At 44.7% G+C, this 24,629-nt stretch overlaps 1 protein-coding gene across 1 annotated transcript; it reads right to left on the reverse strand.

The window, feature by feature from the left end:
- Positions 1 to 8,849: 8,849 nt before the first annotated feature.
- LOC103646882 (disease resistance protein PIK6-NP) lies at positions 8,850 to 12,569 on the reverse strand. The gene is made up of 2 exons (XM_008671510.3): positions 11,473 to 12,569; positions 8,850 to 11,255 (listed from the first exon to the last, which is right to left on the reverse strand). Exons 1-2 carry the CDS (start codon positions 12,360 to 12,362, stop codon positions 9,164 to 9,166), a joined length of 2,982 nt encoding a protein of 993 aa, XP_008669732.1. The 5' UTR covers positions 12,363 to 12,569; the 3' UTR covers positions 8,850 to 9,163.
- Positions 12,570 to 24,629: the final 12,060 nt, after the last annotated feature.

Consider the following 24,629-nt stretch of genomic DNA (forward strand, 5'->3'; position numbering starts at 1 on the left):
GAATCATGGGCCTCCTTTAAAATAGTCTCTCGAAGGCTTTCAATATCAGGAACACACATCCTGTCCTTGAACCATATGGTGCCTTGCTCATCTTCCGTAAATTCCGGACCTCGACCTTCAGTAATCAGATCCTTAATCTCTTTTATTTTAGCATCACCAATTTGACCTTTGCGGATTTCTTGCTCCAAGGTAGGTTCCACATCAATAGTAACTCCTTCAGTATGAGCAACTATCCCCAGGTTAAGTCTCCTAAAATCCTCAACAATCTCATCGGGTAGCTGGGCAACAACAGCTGAATGAACATGCTCCTTTCGACTCAAGGCATCTGCAACCAAATTCGCCTTGCCCGGGTGATAGTGAATTTCCAAATCATAGTCCTTAATAAGATCCGTCTAACGACGTTGCCTAAGGTTGAGATCCTGCTGTGTGAATATGTTCTTCAAACTCTAATGATCCGTGTACACTTGACACTTGGTCCCCATGATATAATGTCTCTAAATCTTAAGCGTATGCACAACGGCTGCCAGTTCTAAGTCATGAGTGGGGTAGTTCAACTCGTGTTTCCGCAACTAACGAGACGCGTAGACAATCACATGTCCTTTTTGCATGAGCACACATCCCACTTAAATTCTCTTCCTTTCTCCAGAAGCGAGGTGATAGACTTAGCAATCTTAGAAAATCCTTCAATAAATCTCTGATAATATCCTGCAAGTCCCAAAAACTCAGAATCTCCATAACTGTAGTGGGTATGCTCCACACCACTATCTCCTTGACTTTAGTAGGATCCACTGATATCCCTCCATTAGAAATGATATGTCCAAGGAATGGCACCTCGCCAATCCAAAACTCGCACTTGCTAAACTTGGCATAGAGTTGATTATCTCGTAGCTTCTGTAGCACCAATCTCATATGTTCCTCATGATCATGATCACTCTTGGAATAAATAAGAATATCGTCGATGAATACTACGATGAATTTGTCCAAATACTCCATAAACACCTTATTCTTTGGATCCATAAAATAGGTTGGTGCATTAGTTAGTCCAAATGACATAATGGTGAACTCATATAAACCATATACGGGTCGAAAAATCCGTCTTGGAATTATCCGATGGCCTAATCTTCATTTGATGGTAACCCGATCGGAGATCAATCTTCGAGAATACCTTTGCACCTCTCATCTGATCAAATAAATCCTCAATACGGGGTAACGGATACTTGTTCTTCACAGTGACATCGTTAAGGGTCCTATAATCCACGCACATCCCTTGCGATCCATCGTTCTTCTGCACAAATAGAATTGGCGCTCCCCAAGGTGAAGAATTCGAACGAATGTACCCAGCCTCTTGTAATTCCGTTAATTGCTTCTAAGTTCCTTTAGTTCTTCTACGGACATCCTGTATGGCCGTTTGAAAGTAGGGGCAGCCCAGGTAAGGGATCAATGACAAACTCAACTTCCCTATATGGTGGCATCTCTGGTAACTCTTATGGGAAGACATCTGAAAAATCTCTAACCACACGGATGTTGACACCAACAAACTTCCCATCTACTAAGAATGTCGCTAGTCTGGTGGCGGTAGTTACTGCAATTCCAACTTCAAATCTTTCTCCTTTGGAACTGGTGAGTTCTATGGTTCCTTCAGCACAGTGTATAAACTGCCTTTGCCCTTCTTAACCATGACATACCAAGGATCACATCTATAGTGCTCTCTTCTAACACTATAGGGGTAGACCATCTGGGTTAGAAACATAGGGTACGAAAGAAAGGATTGTATACAAGGCGAGTAATTACGAGGAATGTTACTGCGGGGGATTTATTAGCTAAGTAGATTAGTGTGTTATCCACTAAAGCTAATACATTACCTTATGGTGGTACATGCTAAGATGTCCAACTATAATGTTTCAATCAATCAAAGAAGCAAATCAAGCATTTATCATCAGAACAATCAACCAACATTTTTTTAAATAGAGAAAAATAGTTTTAATTTTGTCTTAGGTTCCCTATCTCTTGAGAAGGTCATAAATGTAGGATCTCAAGGTGTGAAATCCATCTCGTCTCAAAGTAGAGAAGGTAAGAGTAATCAGAGTAGAAAAGCAAAAGGTGAGACAAGATCAAGATGAGATAAGTATAGAATGAATCAGAGTAAGGTAAGTAGTGAAGGGTTTTGTCCATTTCTATCTAGGTTTCGTCCTACAGTCAACATTTCCTCTGATACCACTTCTGTCACACCCGGCTTTAAGGAACAAAGCCAGGTGCATCTCATACATGCGCCAAGAAGACAACATATATAATAACAGAGTGTATAGAGATAAATGTCATAAAACATCAGAGTATTTATTACATAGCGGAAGACTTATTACAAAATAAAAGGATAAACATAAAACGAACTAAGGATCGTCGGCGCCAATGTCAACTGAGAAACGCCACCTAGATCAGATCAAACTCCTCGCTTTGTGGCTCCTCCTGAACCACCTGTTCTTCTCCTATGGGGGGTGTGAGACAGCAAGGGTGAGCTCACACATGATCATCGCTCAACAAGTTGTGGGGAACCAGTGGACATGAACTCACAAAGGTGGGAGTTCATGTGATGTGTAAGGCTAATCAATGACAGGGGTTAAAGCTAAGCATTGCTTTTAAGTAGTTGGTCAAAATTTTATTAGCAGTTACTAAGTGTAAGTAAATACCAAACCTTAAGTAAAGTAATAGAACAAAATTAATAATAAACCCATGCAATGCAAATGACAAAATTGAATTTAAGTTCCATAATTTAATCATCAGAGAGTCCTGAGCTGCTCATGACCGTCAGCTCGGCTAGTATACCAGTTTTACACTCTGCAGAGGTTGTACCCTTTACCCACAAGTCATGTTACCCATCTGCCAAGGGGTCGCGACTCCCATACACCTCTACCTAGGAGGCGAGGCAGGGCAACACTATGAGGCCTTTACAAAGTTCCACTAGCTTCCGAAAACCCGCTACAGTTTATGGGAAGAGCACTTGCAAGAATCCCCCGTCTGTCCGCCATCGTAGCTAAATCAACCCGAGAACCTCCTTGCATGCAACTCCCCTACTGCCCTTGCCCCTTTCGGGTAAGGTAGTCTTCCACTAGCTTTCCTAATTAGTCAGCCAAGGGCGTCCCATTAATCCCTTGTGGTGGCACGTGTTACTCAAGTTAAGCTCTATGTTCCAATTAACATTAATGATCTTGACATGAACATAAATAGAATAACAAAAGAATTAGAACATAGACATAATAAATGATTATCCCAAAACCATGTAAAGCAATAGCAAACTACCCAAGTGATTCAGGGGTAAACAAGGTAATGAGATAAACAATCTAGGGTGATCTATTGGGTCCCATCAAAATTAACCTATGCATGAATAAGTGATATTAAAGAACATTTTTGGGTAAAAAGTGATCAAGGACACAACTTGCCTTCAATGAGCTCCTGCTCAGCTACTTCTATCTGCTGCTCACCAGTATCCTCAGTCACAGGCTCTTCTACTCGCCACAATCCAAACAAGCACAGTATATGGAGAAAATTAACATCACACCTAACATGTAAACAAAATACACAGTAATAATCTACATATTAAAATAGAATCCTATGAACAAGAATCATAATTTTTGGAGTTATAGGTTTTAAGATATGAATTTCTAAAGGTTTTATGTGGTTGAAATAGGATTAAGTGGGAAATTTAATTTCTTATTGTTTTCATGACCAAACAGAGGCTCTAGGTGATGGAGAATAAAATTACAAAATTTTAGGAACTGGAATGGAGCAATTTGGAGTTCATATGAATTTTCTATGGAATATACAAGTTTCTAGCAATTATTTATTCACTAAAAATCCATTTCTATTTTATTTCTCTGATTTCCGAGCTGACTGGACTGGGCCTCGAATACCAGAGACAACAGGGTTTAATATACAAAAATTCCTGTGACTCAGACTCAACCCACGCAGGACTGCGGGTTGATTTCTGTATTGGTCAGGGTTTCTTATGCAAAAGGCTTCGGCCGAAGGGGTATGGCATGCCAGTGGCCGTCCGATTAGATTTGAAGGGCGCAGATTAGATCTATATTACATCAACCGGTACCCACTGAGGAACGAAGGATGAACCATCAACGGCCCAGATCAGCCCGACACTCATAAGTTGAATTCACCCCAAACCGTACGATGTCGATCTGACGGTCACGAAGTGGCGAGGCGAAGGGGTAAGTCTGCATCTAATCCAGACCGCTCCCACGAGATCAATGGCCATAGCTCCTACCCCCAATCTCGCACTCGACGCGGCGGCGAGGTACACCCGCGGTGGCGCAGCTCACCGGTGTTAGTCGAATCCACCCCCTACGGTGCATCGCCACTAGTTCTACTGCCCACAAAATGAAATTGGTACAACGGCGAGCATTGGAGGAGGTTTCATACTGCCAATCGAAGCACCGAGGTAGTCCACCCACGGCACACGGCGGATTCGCGATGTCGGCGATGAAATTCGTCAACGCTGGTGGCCAATCCAGAGCAATACGAACTCGGCCACCCTTCCCCGACCTAGAGAAGCTTGTTGAGATTGCACCGAGAGTGCGGTCGACGGCAAACTGGTAATCGCCCCGCGACGGATCTCTGTCTTCCTCACGACAATGGCGGGCGCGACTACGTGGTGAAGTTGCGGAGCGCGAAGACCAGGGAATAAGAGGGGAAGGTCGCCCACGAGTTGCGGCTACGATACTTATACGCAGGTAATATGGGGCGCATCCTGGTGTTAGGTCCCAAGCTGGGAGAATGGAGCCCGGCGCGAGAATCCCGGGCGGATACTGGTGGCACGAACGACCTGGCCATGGAGCATGCGCCGAAATCGGGAGAGGGGCAGACCTGGCGAATAAGCAGGAACGGAGCGAGAAAGGCGGCTAAGGGAATCCCCTCGGTGACCACAGACGAGGCCGTTTCAACAAACGCGCGTGCGAAGCGGAGGTGATGAATCCGACATCGTGGCCCCACCACCAGTGACACAAGGCGAGAGAAGGCGGAATGGGAATACGGTCGATACGCGGCTGCGACGTGTGATAGGGATTCTGGCCAGGTGGACCAATGGGGCAGTGCGCGCGTTCGGTGGGGAGAGAGGCTGGCGACATGGGCCCGCATCTCAGTGGCGAGCGGTCGGTAGCGCGCGGTGGAGCTAAGTGGGCCGCGCAGAGGGTTTTCCCTGGTGGGCCAAAATTGTAGCCGAAGCCCAGGTAAGTGATTTTCCCTTTATCTTTTGTTTTTATTTTCTATTCTTCTTATTCATAATTATTTTGAATAAATTTTGAATTTGAATATGAGTTTCTTTTGAGTAAATTACACAAATTCAAACCCTAGTGCAGAGATAATATATTTTTATTTACTTATCATTATTTTTACATCCACTTCATGCTTGTTTTCTTCTCTTTTCTAAATTCTAGAATTCCTTTTTTTGAAATTAAATTCCACTTTGAGCTTTTAATATATTTCACGTCATTTTATGTTGTCACAAAATGCACACCAAATAAAATATCAGCATGATGCATGTATTATCTTCGGGTATTTCTTGTTAATCATGTGTTTGTGTAAGTGATATGTTCACATGAAATGATAAACATGGGTAACACATATAGATATAGAGTATTATACTTTCTCTTTTTAGCCTTTCATACAAAGTGAGTGTTACAGTCCACTCCGCCAGCAGTTTCCTCCTGGCCCACGAAGGGACGGCCCAGCGAGATAATAGGCCTAAAGCCTCTCGCGAGGCCTTCTTACCTTCTAGTGGACCCGGGGGATATCTGTCCTCCAAAGGCTGGAAAAAAGCTCGAGGCTCGTGAATTGGCTCGGACTCGTTAAGGCTCGGCTCGAGACTCTGAACGAGCCCAAGCCGAGCCTGATTCTACAGCTCGCTATAGTACCGAGCCGAGTCGAGCCAGCTCATTAAGGTTCACGAGCCGGCTCACGAGCCGGCTCACGGCTCGGCCCAAATCTTACCAGCCCACTTACCAGCGGCCGATGGGAGACTATGGGAGCCTAGCCAAGTGCTGAAGCTGAATAGCTGAAGTGCCAACGCTAGGACGTAGGGTTTCAATCACCATTTTGTTGTTCTGCTCTACTGCCAGCGACTAGCCCGTCCTATCATCCGCCGGCCGCTGGCCTGCTCGGCTGAACGGCTCACGCGAGTACGCGACGCCCGCGGCCGTGACCCATGGCCGTGAGCCCCTTCCGTCGCTCTAGGCTGCCATCCCTGAATCCCTCCACACGAGTACGCGACGCATAGGACGCCATGCTACCATCCCTCCAAGTCCAAGCTCTAGTCTGCCTGTCAGGTTAGTGATCTGAAGTACAATGCTTCTCAAGTTCTCATCCCGCATGATTTAGATCTTGGCTCCATTATTGTTCAGATTATTTAATCATTTCTGTGCATTGCACTACCGGAATCAGCTTCTTTGCCGTGTGTCTGAGACACACGGCAAAGGCTATTTTACACTCGGCAAATGCTTTGCCGAGTGTAACACTCGGCAAAGAACGCTCGGCGAACTGTACATCGGCAACAGCATCTTTGCCGAGTACTTTTTGTCGGGCACTCGGCAAAGACTTTGCCGAGTGCCATTTGGCACTCGGCAAAGAAAAGTCACCGTCACGGCGCCAAGTGACGGTGACGGATCCTTCGCCGAGTGCCCACGGCGACACTCGACAAAGGAGGTTTATTTGCCGAGTGTCAGGTGGACTAGCACTCGGCAAAGAACCCTCCAGTGGGCCCCTTTGCCAGTCCCTTTGCCGAGTGCCTTGGCAGTGGCACTCGGCAAAGACATCTTTGCCGGTTCCCAGGTTTCCTTCTTTGCCGAGTGCCATTTTCAGCACTCGGCAAAGACGGCTTTACCGGTTCCCAGGTTGCCTTCTTTGCCGAGTGCCATGGTCAGCACTCGGCAAAGATGGCTTTACCGGTTCCCAGGTTGCCTTCTTTGCCGAGTGCCATGGTCATAGCACTCGGCAAAGAACCCTTTGCCGAGTGTTACACTCGGCAAAGTGACCAGGATGTCCCTTTTTTATTTGTTTTTGCTGTTCTATCCAAACAAACAAAAGATATATATCATTCACATCACATTATATATCAATCGCATCACAGAATGAACACATTTATCATCAACACCATATATATCACAAAGTGTCACTAATATAAGTCTCACAAATATAAGTATGTGTATTTACCAAGTCTGGATCACTAGCCAAACATCACCAACCGTCACATATATATCACAAAGTGTCACTAGCCAAACATCACCAACACTCACAAGGCAAAGCGGCCGGCACTCGGCAAAGGCTCGGATTCCGGTAGTGTTGCTATGTGCCTATGTCCTATACTCCTATTCCTATATGTGTGCATGTGAGTACGTGAACGTGATCATGTGGGCAGGTGGGCATGTGGCTAGGTCGTGCACTCGAGCTTGCTTAGAATGGTTGTTGTCTCACTGTCTGACTGTTTACTTTTATTCTATCTATGATTTATTTTTTTCTTTTGTCGATAAGGAGGATGTGGTTGTTCCATTTGTCTCTGGAATGCTGTTACTTTTCCTAAAAGCGGTTGTGTTTGTTCCATTTTTCACTTTGTTTTCAATGATTATAGGTTGCAACTTTTTAAGTGATGGAATAGGTTGTGGAAGGAAAGGGGAGGAATGCAAGTGATGGAACTGATTCAGAAAGTAATTCGTTTGACAAGAGGGATGATATGTCTGAAGATGAACTGGTAGTGCTTGGTGGAAAAATTGATGATTCAGCGGACAATGTCAATATTGATGACTCTGAGGACAACAGAAGTAAAAATAGGAGTCAAGAGAAGGCGCAAGAGTGTATCTTCTTGTATGTTTTCAGCTGATTTTATGGAGTATATATACAGTTGAAGGTTGGGCTCGTGAGCCGGCTCGAGCCGGCTCGTGAGCCTGTACCGAGCCGAGCCGAGCCTAATTATAGAGCTCACCAGACGGCCGAGCCGGGCTCGGTTCGCTCTTTTACCGAGCCGAGCCGGCTCGTTTTCAGCCCTAATCCTAAACCATGAGTGGGGTTGAGAGTTGTATTAATAGATTCAGTAGTTGGGTCAGTCCCATTACAGTAGGGGCGAGAAGGTCACAAGAGATGTTGAGACTAAACCAAAACTTTAACGGGTACTCTAACACCCCCGCAGTCGCAACTCTATCCTGTACAGATGTTGCGACTGAACCAAAAGTCTAGAAATATACTCGACGGCAGCCCCTTGGTGAAGATGTCGGTGAACTGCAGCGTCGTGGGAACGCTAAGGGGACCCGAACGTCGCCTGCACCGACACGACCCCGGACCAAGTACAGATCGATCTCCACATGCTTCGTATGCTGATGCTGCACTGAATTGGTGGAGAGGTAGACAACGCTGATGTTGTTGCAGTAGACGAGGGTGACGCGCTGAAGGTGATGTGGAGCTGATGCTGAAGGGAGCGTTGTCATTTCTTGCTTCATGACAACCAACTGATAAATTTCGTTTCCCGATTTTCAATATCTGGGGGGGAACAAATGGGAGGAGAAATTCTTGCACTTCGTTACAGACCAGTGAATCCACATTGTTACAGCTTTTTAAGTGGCAAAACAGAAACATAGACTTCGTTACAGACTACAAAGTATATCACTTCAAACAACATCACCAATGCGGCAACCACAAGCCAGTAAAAATAGATCGCACTTCAAACTGTTTCTCGAGCTGATTAGTAGTCGAATTGTATAACCTCAGTATATCACTTCAGTAGACAAATAAAATGCAGTTTCTTTATGACAAGCAAAAAAAAAAAACAGCGGAATACAAGTAAACAAAATGAATATATTTTGTGATGGAAGACTGGCAATACACCCTGTGCAGCTAAGCACAAAGCACCTACAACATTGAATTGTATTGAATTGAACCAATCTGCTGTTTACACTGATACACTCTACAATACCAAGAGATTACTTCATGTTTGTTTAGGAACAAGCATCATGCGCCTAAAGTGGCACCACACAGTCTTATTACAAAGCTGCTTAATAATTTGACATACAACACCAAGCTGTCGAAAAGCAAGGAAATGGAATATATCTAGTGGGAAATTAGCGGCCTTTTCATCCGGTTGCTAAAACCAGTATTAAATGGCAGTTTTCCAGGCTTCTTATAATTGAGTAACCATCTCAATTATGGGTTGGTTGGGATGAAGTTTTGCTGCCTGCATCATCTCAGCCACTGGCTTCTCGAAATCAGCAGTGTAGGTGCCGTCATAGTCGACAAGCGCCTTGATTTTGTGTAGCGAAGGGAGGCACTCCCAGCCGAGGCTGTAACAGCTGCATCCATTATTTGTTATCTTATACAAGGCTGCGATAGGGACATTGAACTCCAGATGTATGAGGTCTGGCATGATAGCAGGTGCTACCCTCCCGGCGGTGCAGTCTCTCGTGGAACCCTCCGCTCCTTCATTCCAGATGCTGAGCGAAACACTTGCCGAGTCCTCGCTGGGCACCAACTGGACCATCCAGCCATACAGCTTGAGCGATCTCAACTTGAGGAAGAAGCCATCTGCGGCAACAACATCAGCTACCGTAGCCTTGCATGATGAGCTGTTCAGCGAACGAGGCTTCAACGACAGCGCGAGGTAGGTGAGCTCTGGCAGGCCGCCCAGTGCTCTCAGACCTGCCTCGTCCAGATGAACCACAAGCAGTTGTAGGTGTGAGAGGTTGGGGAGGCGCGCGGGATCGATGCACGATGGTACACGATGGAACCGGAGGACATCTAAGTTCAAAATCCGGAGACGTCGCCGAAGCTTCGCCGTGTCCCAGCTGCCCTGTGCTGCTGCTACCCCATCTGCATAATGCCTCACCACAAGGGTCTGGAGCTTGTACAGACCGCCTAGTGATTGCACTAGACTGGACTGCATCCACGGATCCAACTCAATTCTGTTCCCATACAAAACGAGCATCCTGATTTCTCCCTGCTTGCCCATATCCTGCATGAACTTCTTCTGGCTGTACTCGTCATCTTTGGTGGGAAGACATATATGGAGCTCCTCTAGTGACGTCACCTGCCCCAAGAAACCATCAGGCAATGTTGTGACCCCGGTTGCACCGCGTAGGTACATCAGCTGTGTTAGCAGGCAAACAGTCTGTGGAAGCCGTGATATTTTAGTGTCCTCTAAATCCAGTGCTTGCAGAAACTTGAGGGATCCTATTTCCTCTGGGAGTGTCTTGATGCGAGTACCATGTAACCCAAGGTACCTCAAATGAAGCAGTTTTCCAAGATGTCCGATGTCCATAGATGGTGGCGTGCATTTCTCTAAAGCTAGCACACGCAGCAGCTTATTAGAGCTCGTGTGCAAGACCCAACCATCCATATCACACCCACAGGCAACCAGTGACCTCATGCTGCCACTCACAGGGTTGTCCTCCTCCGTTATTCTTCTGTTTTGGTGAGCTAACCGGCGCACCACGTGTCGTGACGACGACGACGACGTTGCGCCTCTTCTACCATCATCGTATGAGACAGTGATGAAGTTTTCTTCGTTTGATATGTCACGGATGAGATCAAGCACCATGTCATGAACACGACAACCAAATATGGCGTCAGCAACCTCTTTGTCGTCCCCCACCGCCTGGATCATGCATCTGTTTATGAGCTCATGGAAGTATTCCTCTCCCTGCTCAAACAGGCTGCTGCTGCTTCCTGCTTTCTTCTCGATGAAACCTTCAGCTACCCACTTCCATATCAATCTCTCCCTCTCGACCTCATAGTCTTCTGGATACACACTTAGGTACAGTAAGCAAGGCTTCAGATATGAAGGTAGGTCATAATAGCTCAGAGACAGTATCCACACGGTGTCATCTACTTGTTTGTTGTTATCTTTACCGCCGCCGCGGTAGAAACCGCGAGAGCTGCACACCTCCAACCAGTCTTCTCTCGATTTACCCACCAGCAAGCTTGCCATTGTGATGATAGCCAATGGTACACCGCCACATTTGTTAAGAATCCTTTGAGACGCCTCTTCAGGATGATTAGCCGGACATTTGTCCTCACCCCCAAACAGCCTCATATAAAATAGCTTCTTCGAGCTGTCATGAGGGAGCGGATGTAGCTCGTAAACCTTCTCGCTGGAAGCTACTTGTCGGTTGCGAGTGGTTGTGATTACCCTACTCTGCTTATTCTTCTGATCAAAAGCTAATTTGATTGTTTCCCAAGATTCTGTATCCCAAACGTCGTCGATAACGATCAAGTACCTACCATGCGTAAAGATAGCACTGAAATTAACTAATAGAAGATGATTTATTAATTGTAGTATTAACATTGTTTAAAATAATCCTTTAGAATAATTGTTATCTAATTTATGAAGACAATATTTTCTTTCTATGAACAAGACGCGCGAAGCAGAGAAATTATAGAGAGGCCATAAATCATTTCGTGGCTGGCTACTAAATAATTCATGTATGTGTATACCTCTTGTCTTGTAGAAATGTTCGTAGTCCGTCGGTCAACAGCTGTAGGTCCTTTACTTCACGAATGGCCTCGTGCTTATGTACGTCGAGACGGAAGAAGATGCTGGTAAAGACTTGCACCAGGTCAGGTTTCCGGCCAACCGAAACAAACGCTTCATAGTCATATCGCGGTTTGAGCTCGTCGTAGACGGCCTTGGCAAGAGTGGTCTTTCCCAGGCCACCAGCTCCGACCACAGAAACTATCTTCATCTTGTCACCGCCACTGGCAGAGACGTCGATGTCGTCCTCGGGGCAGCGGGACGACGGCAGCGGCAGAAGCATGGCCATGACCTCAGCCTTGGACCTGTCCATGCCGACCAGCTGTGCCGCTTCCCTGTGCATGTATGCGAGGCGAGGATCCAGCGTCCTCGCCGGCGCAGGCGCTGCCACCGGAACGGCGTACCTGTCGCGGCGGTCAGCCACCTCCCGGAGCCGTTCCTTCATCTTCTCTATGGCGCCAGCTATGGTGTGACACTCCTTGCTCTTTTTGAACAGCTTCCTCATCTTTTCCATGGCGCCAGCTATATTGTCCAGGAGACGACGACCAAGACGACGACGTTTGCCGAGGCCATCCTTTTTCTCAGCCGGTGCGTCGTTGACGAGGAAGGTATCGAGGATGTCCTCCATGTCGTACGACGCCTCCCTGACCTCGCGAGCCCAGAGCTGGACCTGTTGATCAAGATGCTCCGGCGGCACCTCCGCCACGGTGCGGAGAGCCACGTGCGCGCTCTCGAGCTCATTTTTCAGAGACTCGATTTCCTCCGGCAGGCACGCCTGCAGCTGGTACTCAGCCAGGAGCAGCTCGCCGAGCTTGCGGATGATGCTGCCCACGGCGCCGGCCACAAGATCCATGGCGACGAAGCCGTGGAGCTAGCTAGCCGCTGCTCAGGACATGAGAGGGGCCAGTGTGAGTGTAGATGATTGCCGTGCTAAGGTACCTGGTGCTCTAATAATTGTATATATAATATTATTATATTACCAAAGCATAGACGAATCGATGCCATCCACCGCGTAAAGCCATGGAGGCATCCAGGAAAGCGCGAAACGCACTTTAGGCTGTTTCTAACAGGTTCTCCACTCTCCTAAATAATATTCATTATCGTTTATGCACTACCGAAAATAGTTGTTTTGCAAGCACTCGGCAAAGTCTAAAAAATACTCGACGAAAATTTTACCGAATGCGACACGCTTTAAAAGATTTCGTCTCCTATATTTCATCGTCTCCATCATCGATATCTCATCCTTTCTAATATACCAACTTAATTAACAGAATATATTATTTTACTAAACAACAAATACTAATTAAACGAAGGTTTGGCTTCAATATGTACCAGTCATGAATTAGCAATTAGTAAAAAAAAAATAGAAAAAACAAATCATGAACACCATGTCCGTCAGCGAGTACCGAGATCGACTCCTACAGTTGTCTCGCAATGCACTAGAAGATGTCAACACTGATGCAAAGAGACTTGTAACACCTAATTTGTAAGAGATCATATAAAAGGGGAAAAGTGTTTTCTTTTATATATATGTGTGTCATCTCAATCTATCATTTCATGTGAACACCTTACACAAATAAATAATTAACAAGAGACACTCCAATAAATTGTGCATCATGCTGAAATTTTATGTGGTGTGCATTTTGTGACATAAGATAAAAAATCATGTGAAAAGAGATATATCAAAGTTCAAAATAGAATTTAAGACCTAAAGGAAAATTCAAGAAATTTGGAAAAAAGAAGAAAATATATAGACAAAAATAAATATTATAAATAAAATAATAGTATATGCAAAATTGTACCCTTAATCTGAGGGAGCTTTACCATAGTGTAAGTTTGAATTTTGAATTTTGAATTCCAAACTCAAAAGGAAAAACAAAACAAAATATAAAAGAAAAAGAATAAATGGGGAAAACCGCGCGTGGGCCCTGAACTACAATTCGGCCCATCTCCCCTTTTACTCCTGCGCAGCCCAATCTCCTTCATTCCTCACGCGCAGCCACCCGATCGTGCGGGGCCCACATGGTCGTCTCACTCGCGCTGTCCTAGTCTCCTGGTCGCGCGGCGCTTATCAATGACTGGTGGGGCCGCCCTGGCGGAAGCCTCCTCCCCGCGGACTTCGTGTAAAAGAAGCCGAGATCCTTCGCATGGCTGACCTCGTCGCGCCGCCCATTTCGGTCGGGCCGCTGCGACTCTGCCTCAGAGTATTTAGCCCTGAGTCGTCTACGCCGTGCGCCCTAATCTAATCCCGCGTCCACGTTGTACGACTCCGCCGCGTAGCTAGTTTCCACCGCCGCTGTTGCCATTGCGAACTCGTCCGAGCCGCCGCCGCCATCGTGGATTCGCATTCCGGTCGCCGGTTTCGCCTCTGTCGGTGGTCAGGGAGCTTCGCCTCGATACGTGGGTGGTGTCCGTGGCATCGTCGCACAGCTAGGAGCTCTAGCCGCGGGCAATTTCGCGCCGGTGTTGGTCCTGCGTGGTGGATCCGCCTTGTGCCGCGAGTGGTGCTCCTCTGCGCGTCATCCGTGGTGAGTCTGCCCCCACTCTATTCGCCCTAATCTCCGCTGCGTATAACATTCTTCGGATCGGATTTTGGGGTGCTGCGCCATGGGTGGCGGGCGCGGCGGGCGAAGCGCCGCTGTGCGGTCTTACACGCCGTCGGGCCGGTAGTGGGAGGTAGGGGACGACCCTTGGGCCGTGTGATCTATGATCGACGGCTACAGTTAGCGCGAGTTAACGTTTCGGCCTAATGCGCCAGGGTCGTCTGATCGGGATCGGATGGGAGAGAGCTGTGTGTGTTTCCTGGCCATGGATCTTGGATCCGAAGGCCTGCGTTGCGTACTGGTTCATGCGAAACCTGGATCTAATCTGGGCCCTCAATGTCTGATCGGGCGGCTCAGTTTCGCCCGTACCCGTTCGGCCCGGCCAAAATGCAGATCAGCCCCTCGGCTTTATCAAAAACAACTCGCCGTCCTATTACACAGTGCGCTGTGTCTTGGCACTTTTCTGTATTAAACCCTAGACTTTCTAGAAAATGAGGCCCAGTCCCGTGCCTATTTAAATTGTATCAATGAATTAGAAATTGAATATTTAATATGAAAATAAATGCTAGGAATTGTATAATTAATAGAAAATTCATATGAACTCCAAATTAACCTATTCCACTTTCTAAATTTTTGTAATATTATTTTCTATCACTTAGAGTCTCTGTTTTGACATGAAAACAGTAAGGAAATTAATTTCTCGCTTAACCCTATTTTAAGCACATAAAACCTTTGGAAATTCATATCTTAAAATCTATAACTCCAAAATTTATGATTCCTATTCCTAGGATTTTATTTTAATGTGTAGATTATTATTATGTATTTTGTTTACATGTTTGGTGTGATGTTAATTTTCTCTATATACTGTGCTTGTTTGTATTGTGGCGTGTAGAAGAGCCTGTGACTGAGGATCCTGGTGCCCAACAGATATAAGTTGCTGAGCAGGACCTCATTGAAGGCAAGTTGTGTCCTTCACCACTTTTTACCCAATAATGTTCTTTACTATCACTTATTCATGCATAGGTTTAATTTTGATGGGACCCAATAGGTCACCCTAGTCTGTTTATCCATTTTACCTTGTTACCCCTGAATCAAATGGGTAGTTTTGCTATTGCTTTACATGGTTTTTGGGTTAATATTTCATTATATCCATGTTCTAATTATTTTGTTATTCTATTTATGCTCATGTCAAGATCATTAATGTTAATTGGAACATGGAGCTTAACTTGAGAAACACGTGCCATCACAAGGGAGAAATGAGACCCTTGGCTAATTAATTAGGAAAGCTGGTAGAAGACTACCTTACTCGAAAGGGGCAAGGACAGTAGAGGAGTTGCATGCAAGGAGGTTCTCGGGTTGATTTTGCTGCGATGGCGGTCAGACGGGGGATTCTTGCAAGTGCTCTTCCCATAAACTGTAGCTGGTTTTCGGAAGCTAGTGGAACTTTGTAAAGGCCTCGTAGTGTTGCCCTGGCCCTGCCTCGCTTCCTTGGTAGAGGTGTATAGGGCCCGTACAACCCCGTGGCAGATGGGTAACATGACTTGTGGGTAAAGGGTACAACCTCTGCAGAGTGTAAAACTGGTATACTAGCCAAGCTCACGGTCATGAGCAGCTCAGGATTCTCGCATGATTAATTTATGGAACTTAAATTCAATTTGTCATTTACATTGCATGTGATTATTTATTAATTTTGTTCTATTACTTTTATTGAGGTTTGGTATTTACTTATATCTAGTAACTGCTAATAAAATTTTGACCAACTAATTAAAAGCAATGCTCAGCTTTAACCCTTGTTGTTGATTAGCCTTAAACATCACATGAACTCCCACCTTTGGTGAGTTCATGCCCACTAGTTTCCCCACAACTTGTTAAGCTATGATCATGTGTGAGCTCACCCTTGCTGTCTCACACCCCCCACAGGAGAAAAACAGGTGGTTCAGGAGGAGCCACAAAGCGAGGAGTTTGATCTGATTTAGGTGGTGTTTTCCCAGTTGACTTTATGGCACCAAGGACGATCCTTAGTTCGTTTTATATTTACCTTTTATTTTGTAGTAAGACTTCCACTATGTAATAATTACTCTGATTATATTGTGACATTTATCTCTACTCTCTGTTATTATATATGTTGTTGAAAGTCGCCTAGAGGGGGTGAATAGGGCGAATCTGAAATTTACAAACTTTAAGCACAACTACAAGCCGGGGTTAGCGTTAGAAATATAAACGAGTCCGAAAGAGAGGGCGAAAACAAATCACAAGCAAATAAGTCGGATGACACAGTGATTTGTTTTACCGAGGTTCGGTTCTTGCAAACCTACTCCCCGTTGAGGTGGTCACAAAGACCGGGTCTCTTTCAACCCTTTCCCTCTCTCAAACGGTCACTTAGACCGAGTGAGCTTATCTTCTCAATCAAACGGGACACTAAGTCCCCACAAGGACCACCACACAATTGGTGTCTATTGCCTTGGTTACAATTGAGTTGAACACAAGAAAGAATGAAGAAGAAAAGCAATCCAAGCGCAAGAGCTCAAAAGAACACAAGTATCTCTCTCTGACTAGTCACTATTTGATTGGAATTGTCTTTGGACTTGGGAGAGGATTTGATCTCTTGTTTGTGTCTTGTATTGAATGTTATAGCTCTTGTATGAGGGGTGAAGGCTGAAAACTTGGATGCAATGAATGGTGGGTGGTTGGGGGTATTTATAGCCCCAACCACCAAATGAGCTGTTGGTGGAGGCTGCTGTCGCATGGCGCACCGGACAGTCCGGTGCGCCACCGGACACTGTCCGGTGCGCCAGCCACGTCACCCGACCGTTAGGGTTCGACCATTGGAGCTTCTGTCTTCTGGGCCACCGGACAGTCCGGTGGTGCACCAGACAGTCACTGTTCACTGTCCGGTGCGCCTTCTGGCCCTGCTTTGACTTCTGCGCGCACTGTAGCGCATTAACTGCTCTCTGCAGGCGACCGTTGGCGCGAAGTAGTCGTTGCTCCGCTGGCACACCGGACAGTCCGGAGCTACACCGGACAGTCTGGTGAATTATAGCGGAGCGGCTCCCAGAATTCCCGAAGGTGAGTAGTTCGGAGTTTGGTTCCCTGGTGCACCGGACACTGTCCGGTGGCACACCGGACAGTCCGGTGCGCCAGACCAAGGCACACTTCGGTTGTCTTTTGCTCTCTTTATTTGAACCCTTTCTTGGTCTTTTTATTGGTTTGTTGTGAACCTTTGGCACCTGTAAAACTTATAATCTAGAGCAAACTAGTTAGTCCAATTATTTGTGTTGGGCAATTCAATCACCAAAATCAATTAGGAAAAGGTGTAAGCCTATTTCCCTTTCAATCTCCCCCTTTTTGGTGATTGATGCCAACACAAACCAAAGCAAATATAAAAGTGCAGAATTGAACTAGTTTGCATAATGTAAGTGCAAAGGTTGCTTGGAATGAAACCAATAATTATTTCTTCTAGATATGCATGGACCACGCTTACACCACTTGTTTTGTTTTGCAAAGTTTTGGAAATTCTTTTCAAAGTTTTTTTGCAAATAGTCAAAGGTATATGAATAGGATTTTGAGAAGCATTTTCAAGATTTGAAATTTTCTCCCCCTATTTCAAATGCTTTTCCTTTGACTAAACAAAACTCCCCCTTAATGAAATCCTCCTCTTAGTGTTCAAGAGGGTTTTAGATATATTAATTTTTGAAGAGGGTATTCTAATTTGAAATTATATAAAAAATAAGATACCAATTGAAAAATCTTTTCTTAATCCATATTTGAAAGACTATATTTTTTGAAATTGGTGGTGGTGCGGTCCTTTTGCTTTGGGCTAATACTTTCTCCCCCTTTGGCATGAATCGCCAAAAATGGATACTTGTGAGTGAAATATAAGCCCCTCTTATCTACTTTCTCCCCCTATGGTAAATAATATATGAGTGAAGATTATACCACAGTTGGAGAGCGGCGTGGAGCGATGGCGAATGAATAATTCGATGGAGTGGAGTGGAAGCCTTGTCTTTGCCGAAGACTCCATTTCCCTTTCAATCTATGACTTAGCTTGAAGTATACTTGAAAACCACATTAGTCATAGCAAAGAAAGAGATATGATCAAAGGTATACAAATGAGCAATGTGTGCAAAATATCAATAAAAATTCCTAGAATCAAGAATATTTAGCTCATGCCTAAGTTTGGTAAAAGTTTGCTCATCTAATGGCTTGGTAAAGATATCGGCTAATTGTTCTTTGGTGTTAACATATGCAATCTCGATATCCCCCTTTTGTTGGTGATCCCTTAAGAAATAATACCGAATGGATATGTGTTTAGTGCGGCTATGCTCAACGGGATTATCCGCCATGCGGATTGCACTCTCATTATCACATAGAAGAGGAACTTTGGTTAATTTGTAACCATAGTCCTTAAGGGTTTGCCTCATCCAAAGAAATTGCGCGCAACAATGGCCTGCGGCAATGTACTCGGCTTCGGTGGTAGAAAGAGCCACATAATTTTGCTTCTTTGAAGCCCAAGACACCAGAGATCTTCCCAAGAACTGGAAAGTCCCTGATGTGCTCTTTCTATTAATTTTACACCCTGCCCAATCAGCATCGGAATAACCAATTAAATCAAATGTGAATCCCCTGAGGTACCAAAGGCCAAACTTAGGAGTATAAACTAAATATCTCAAGATTCGTTTTTATGGCCCTAAGGTGAACTTCCTTAGGATCGGCTTGGAATCTTGCACACATACATACGGAAAGCATAATATCCGGTCGAGATGCACATTAGTAGAGTAAAGAACCTATCATCGACTGGTATATCTTTTGATCTACGGATTTACCTCTCGTGTCGAGGTCGAGATGCCCATTAGTTCCCATGGGTGTCTTGATGGGCTTGGCATCCTTCATCCCAAACTTGGTGAGTATGTCTTGAATGTACTTCGTTTGGCTAATGAAGGTGACCTCTTGGAGTTGCTTCACTTGAAATCCTAAGAAATACTTCAACTCCCCCATCATAGACATCTCGAATTTTTGAGTCATGATCCTACTAAACTCTTCACATGTAGATTCGTTAGTAGACCCAAATATGATATCATCAACATAAATTTGGCATACAAACAAATCATTTGCAAGTGTTTTAGTAAAGAGAGTAGGATCGGCTTTTCTGACTTTGAAGCCATTAGCGATAAGAAAATCTCTTAGTCATTCATACCATGCTCTTGGGGCTTGCTTGAGCCCATAAAGCGCCTTAGAGAGTTTATAGACGTGGTTAGGGTACTCACTATCTTCAAAGCCAGGAGGTTGCTCAACATAGACCTCTTCCTTGATTGGTCCATTAAGAAAGGCACTCTTCACGTCCATTTGATAAAGCTTGAAGCCATGGTAAGTAGCATAGGCAAGTAATATGCGAATTGACTCAAGCCTAGCTACGGGTGCATAGGTTTCACCGAAATCCAAACCTTCTGTAATACCCAAAATTGTATACAAGGAATATATAGTGGTGTTCCTATTTCTGTATGCCATGTATTCATCATAACAAGAGCACACCTACACTTAAGAATGATTAACCAAAACAAATGAGAAAAAAATGGAATGTGCATCATGTTGAAGCTTGATTTTGTGTGCATTATGTGATGATATAAAAAAATAGAGTAAAAAGAAGTATTTTAATACCCAAACTGGAATTTAAATTCTAAAGGAAAAGAGAAGAAAATGTTTACAAATAAGGTAAAATATATATATATATATATATAAGTTAATTAAATTCGGTTCATGTTGGTATTTGAATTTAGGCATTTGACCTAAGTTTGAATCTCACAACAGATAGGAATTCAAACTTGAAGTTTAAATTTGAAATGAAAGTAAAGAAAGAAGGAAAACTAAAACAAAAAAAAGAAAAGAAAGTGGGAAAATAAAAAGAAAAGGTCAAAACGCCATTTGGGCCAGCTCCTAGCCAATTCGGCCCACTACACACCCACTCCCTGCCAGCCCAACGTCACCTCGGCCGGACTCACTTGCACGTGGGGCCGCTTGGCAGCCGTGCTTCCTATCCGGTTGGAGCGTGTGTTTCACCGGCCGCTGGGACCCGCTCGTCTGGGGCGTTTCTTCCCCGCGGAACTCGCTCGCGTCACCCCGATCTCCGCATCGGCCGCGCGCCGCCGTATGACCCGGAAATCCGTTGCTAGCTCTCGGCGCGCTTGGATTGAACGACTGGCGGATGGGCCCAGGTTACCTGGGGAACTCCCTTCCCTTACGTAGTCGCCCAGTGAGTATCGCGAGCTCCGTGGGGCGGGTGGATTCAACTACCACCACGATTTTCTCGGCGCCTGGCTCAGGAAATCCTTGGCTTCGTGATTAAAGCAGGCCGCGCCCCTGACTCCCTTCTCTTCTCCATTATCTCTTGCGCGCAACCACAGAACGCCACCATCGCCATAGCAGTGAGAGAGTTCCGCCGCCGCACCGGAATCGCGAGCCTAGCGCAATTGTACTCGCGGCAAGTGTCCAGTGGGGTTCGCCCGGTCCTAGGTTAGGTGGTCGACGCCTTGCTTGGGTCGAATCACGCTCCAGCACCTCAGAATTTGTCACCGGACTTTGCTCTCCGCGACCGTCCGCCTCGCGCCGTGGTCGGCCCCCTTCGCGACCCACTCAGCAGGTAATATCCTTCCCAATTGATCCACCGCATCGTTCCGTATGTATTGCCATCGTCAGTACGCGAGTTAGGGCATTGGGGAGGGGGGCGAGACCCTGTATTTCCGCCGTCGTCGCGGTAGACTGGCCGCGCCACCGTGCGTTGTGGCTGCTCTGCCACCGTCGTCCGCGATGATGCGTTTGGATAGCCATCGTCCGTTCATCGGGCCGTGGACGACCAAGATTAGAGCTAGGTAACGATTCAGTCAAAGCGAGCAGTAACCGTTGATGCGATATCCGGCGGTGGGGATCCGACCTATATCTCATTAAACGCAGACCGTGGGATCTGGATCCTATGGCCTCCATCCTGGGATGGCTCAGTCGGTGACCAATCTAATCAGGGTCGTCTGTGGTCGATCTGGCGGCTGATAAAGCCCCATACCCCTTGGCGAGTACAGTTTTCCACATAAACCCCTCTGCTTCATTATAATCAACCCACCGTCCTGGGGTCATTGTTCACTGAGTCTAGGATAATTTACCAGTGAGCCCCTGTACTTTGCTGAAAATGATGCGCAGTCCAGGGGGAAGTAGAAATAGAGAATTAAATATGGAAACTGATTTTTAATGCAAAAGAAATTCCAGAAACTTGTATAATTCGTATAAAATTCATTTTTGCTCCAAATTGAGTCATTCTAGAGACATTAATTTTGTGTTAATATTCTTTATCACTTAGTAAATTTTTTTTAGCCATGAAACATAAATTAAAATTATTCACATGAATTATGTTATTCCAAGTACTTAATAACTTTAGAAATTCATAACTAAAAATCTATAACTCCAAATTTAATGATTCCAGTTCCTATGATTTTATTTTAATGTCTAGATTATTACTGTGTATTTTATTTACATGTTTGGTGTAATGTTAATTTTTGCTATACTATGTATGTGTTGTGTTGATGCGAGTAGACGAGCAAGTTACAGAGGATTCTGAGGTTCAGCTGGTTGAGACTGCTGAGCAGGAGCTCGTTGAAGGCAAGTTGTGCCCTTGATCACTTCTTTTACCCATTCATGTTCTTATTAATCATAATGATCTGCATAGGTTAATTTTGATGGGACCCAATAGTATACCCTAGATTTTGACTATCTTTATACCTTGTTCCACCCCTGGTTTTACTACTAAAGTTTTGGGTAGTTCATGCTATCGCTTTATGTGGATTTGGGTATAAAGATATTTATCACTCATTGTTATACTTTTTATTATCTGTTTATTATTATTCATGATAAGATCATTATGTTAATGGGAACCTGGAGAACCACCCGGGAAAACAGTGCTACCACAAGGGTATAATGGGACACCCTTGGCTGATTAACTAGGAAAGCTAGTGGAGGGCTACCTTACCCGAAAGGGGCAAGGGCAGTAGGGGAGTGGTCAGTGTAGGGAGGTCCTTGGTTGATTTTGCTGCGATGGCGGTCAGGCAAGAACCCTGCATTGGAGCTTCCTATAAACTGTAGCGGGTAGTCTGAAGCTAGTGGAACTTTGTAAAGGCCTCATAGTGGTACCCTGCCTCGCTTCCTTGGTAGAGGTGTATGGGGTCTGATCAACTCCGTGGCAAATGGGTAACACGACTTGTGGGTAAAGATGTGCAACCTCTGCAGAGTGTAAAACTGGTATACTAGCCGTGCTCACGGTCATGAGCGGCTCGGACACTCACATGATTAATATATGGAACTTAAACTTAATCTGTCATTTCATTGCATTTGGGATTATTTTATTATTACTTTTATTTATTATTTCTAAGGTTCGGTATTTACTTATACTTAGTAATTGCTAATAAAATTTTGACCAACTTATAAAAGCAATGCTCAGCTTCAGCCTTTATTTCATTGATCAGCCTTACACTTCATGAACTCCCACCTTTGGTGAGTTCATGCCACATTATTCCCCACAACTTGTTGAGCGATGAACGTGTGTGAGCTCACTCTTGCTGTCTCACACCCCCCACAGGTCAAGAACAGGTGGTTCAGGAGGAGCCACAAGGCGAGGAGTATGATCTGATCTAGGTGGTGTTTCTCAGTCGACATTTGCGCCGACGATCCTTAGTTCGTTTTATATTCATTATTTTATTTTGTAATAAGTCTTCCGCTATGTAATAAATACTCTGATGTTTTATGACATTTATCTCTATACACTCTGTTATTATATATGTTGTCTTCTTTGGCGCATGTATGAGATGCACCCGGCTTTGTTCCTTAAAACCGGGTGTTACAGAAGTGGTATCAGAGGAAATGTTGACTGTAGGACGAAACCTAGATAGAAATGGACAAAACCCTTACCTACTTACCTTACTCTGATTCTTTCTATACTTATCTTGATCCTGTCTCACCTTCTACTGTTCTACTCTGATCATTCTTATCTTTTCTACTCTGAGACAAGATGGATTTCACACCTTGGAATCCTACATTTATGACCTTCTTAGGAGATAGGAGGCCTAAGACAAAATTAAAACTATTTTCACTATTTAAAAATGTTGTTTGACTGTTCTGCTGATAAATGTCTGATTTGCTTCTTTGATTGATTGAAATATTATATACGGGCATCTTAGCATGTACCACCATAAGGTAATGTATTAGCTTTAGTGGATAACACACTAATCTACTTAGCCAATAAATCCCCCGTAGTAATATTCCTCGTAATTACTCGCCTTGTCTACAATTCTTCCTTTCTTACCCTACGTTCCTAACCCAGATGGGCGACCCCTATAGTGTTAGAAGAGAGCACTATAGACGTGATCCTTGGTATGTCATGGTTAAGAAAGGCAAAGGCAGTTTATGCACTGTGCTAAAGGAACTATAGAACTCACTAGTCCAAAGGAGAAACATTTCAAGTTAATATTGTAGTAACCACCTCATCCAAGCGTGCAATGTTCTTTATACCTGAGGAGTTTGTTGGTGACAACATCCATGTGGTTAGAGATTTTCCGGATGTCTTTCCAGAGGAGTTACCAGGGATGCCACCAGATATGGAAGTTGAGTTTGTCATAGATCTCTTACCTGGAACTGCTCCTATTTCTAAATGGCCATATAGGATGTCTTTAGAAGAGTTAAAAGAACTCAAGAAGCACTTAACGGAGTTACAAGAGGCTGGGTACATTCATCCGAGTTCCTCACCTTGGGGAGCACCGGTACTGTTTGTACAGAAGAAGGATGAATCGCAAAGGATGTGTGTGGATTATAGGTCCCTTAATGATGTTATCATGAAGAACAAGTATCCGTTACCCCGTATTGAGGATTTATTTGATCAGATGCGAGGTGCTAGAGTATTCTCGAAGATTGATCTCCGATCCGGTTACCACCAGATGAAGATTAGACCATCGGATATCCCCAAGACGGCTTTCTCGACTCGATATGGATTATATGAGTTCACTGTTATGTCATTTGTATTAACTAATGCACTAGCTTATTTTATGGATTTGATGAATAAGGTGTTTATGGAGTATTTGGACAGATTCATCGTGGTGTTCATCGACGATATTGTTATCTATTCTAAGAGTGAAAGTGATCATGAGGAACATCTAAGGTTGGTGCTACAGAAGCTACGAGATAATCAACTCTACGCCAAGTACAACAAATGCGAGTTTTGGATTTACAAGGTGCCATTCCTTGGACATATTATTTCTAATGGAGGAATAGCAGTGGATCCTGCTAAAGTGAAGGAGATAATGGAATGGAGCGTGCCCACTACCGTCACTGAGATTCGGAGTTTCTTAGGGCTTGCAGGATATTATCGGAGATTTATTGAAGGATTCTCTAAGATTGCCAAGCCTATGACCTCGCTTTTGGAGAAAGGAAGAGAATTCAAGTGGGATGAGAAATGCCAAGAGAGCTTTGATCAATTGAAGGAGAGATTGATGTCACCGCCAGTGTTGGTTATGCCAGACTTACAGAAAGGATTTTCTATTTATTGGGAT

Source organism: Zea mays, chromosome 2, assembly GCF_902167145.1.
Source record: "Zea mays cultivar B73 chromosome 2, Zm-B73-REFERENCE-NAM-5.0, whole genome shotgun sequence".
NCBI lineage: Eukaryota > Viridiplantae > Streptophyta > Magnoliopsida > Poales > Poaceae > Zea > Zea mays.

What these genes read in the sequence shown, in the direction of transcription:
- LOC103646882 (XM_008671510.3), bottom strand. Translation starts at nt 12,362, where the DNA reads ATGGATCTTGTGGCCGGCGCCGTGGGCAGCATCATCCGCAAGCTCGGC. An exon ending in ACATTTCTACAAGACAAGAG is followed by an intron (nt 11,256 to 11,472) that starts GTATACACATAC and finishes TACGCATGGTAG; the next exon opens with GTACTTGATCGTTATCGACG.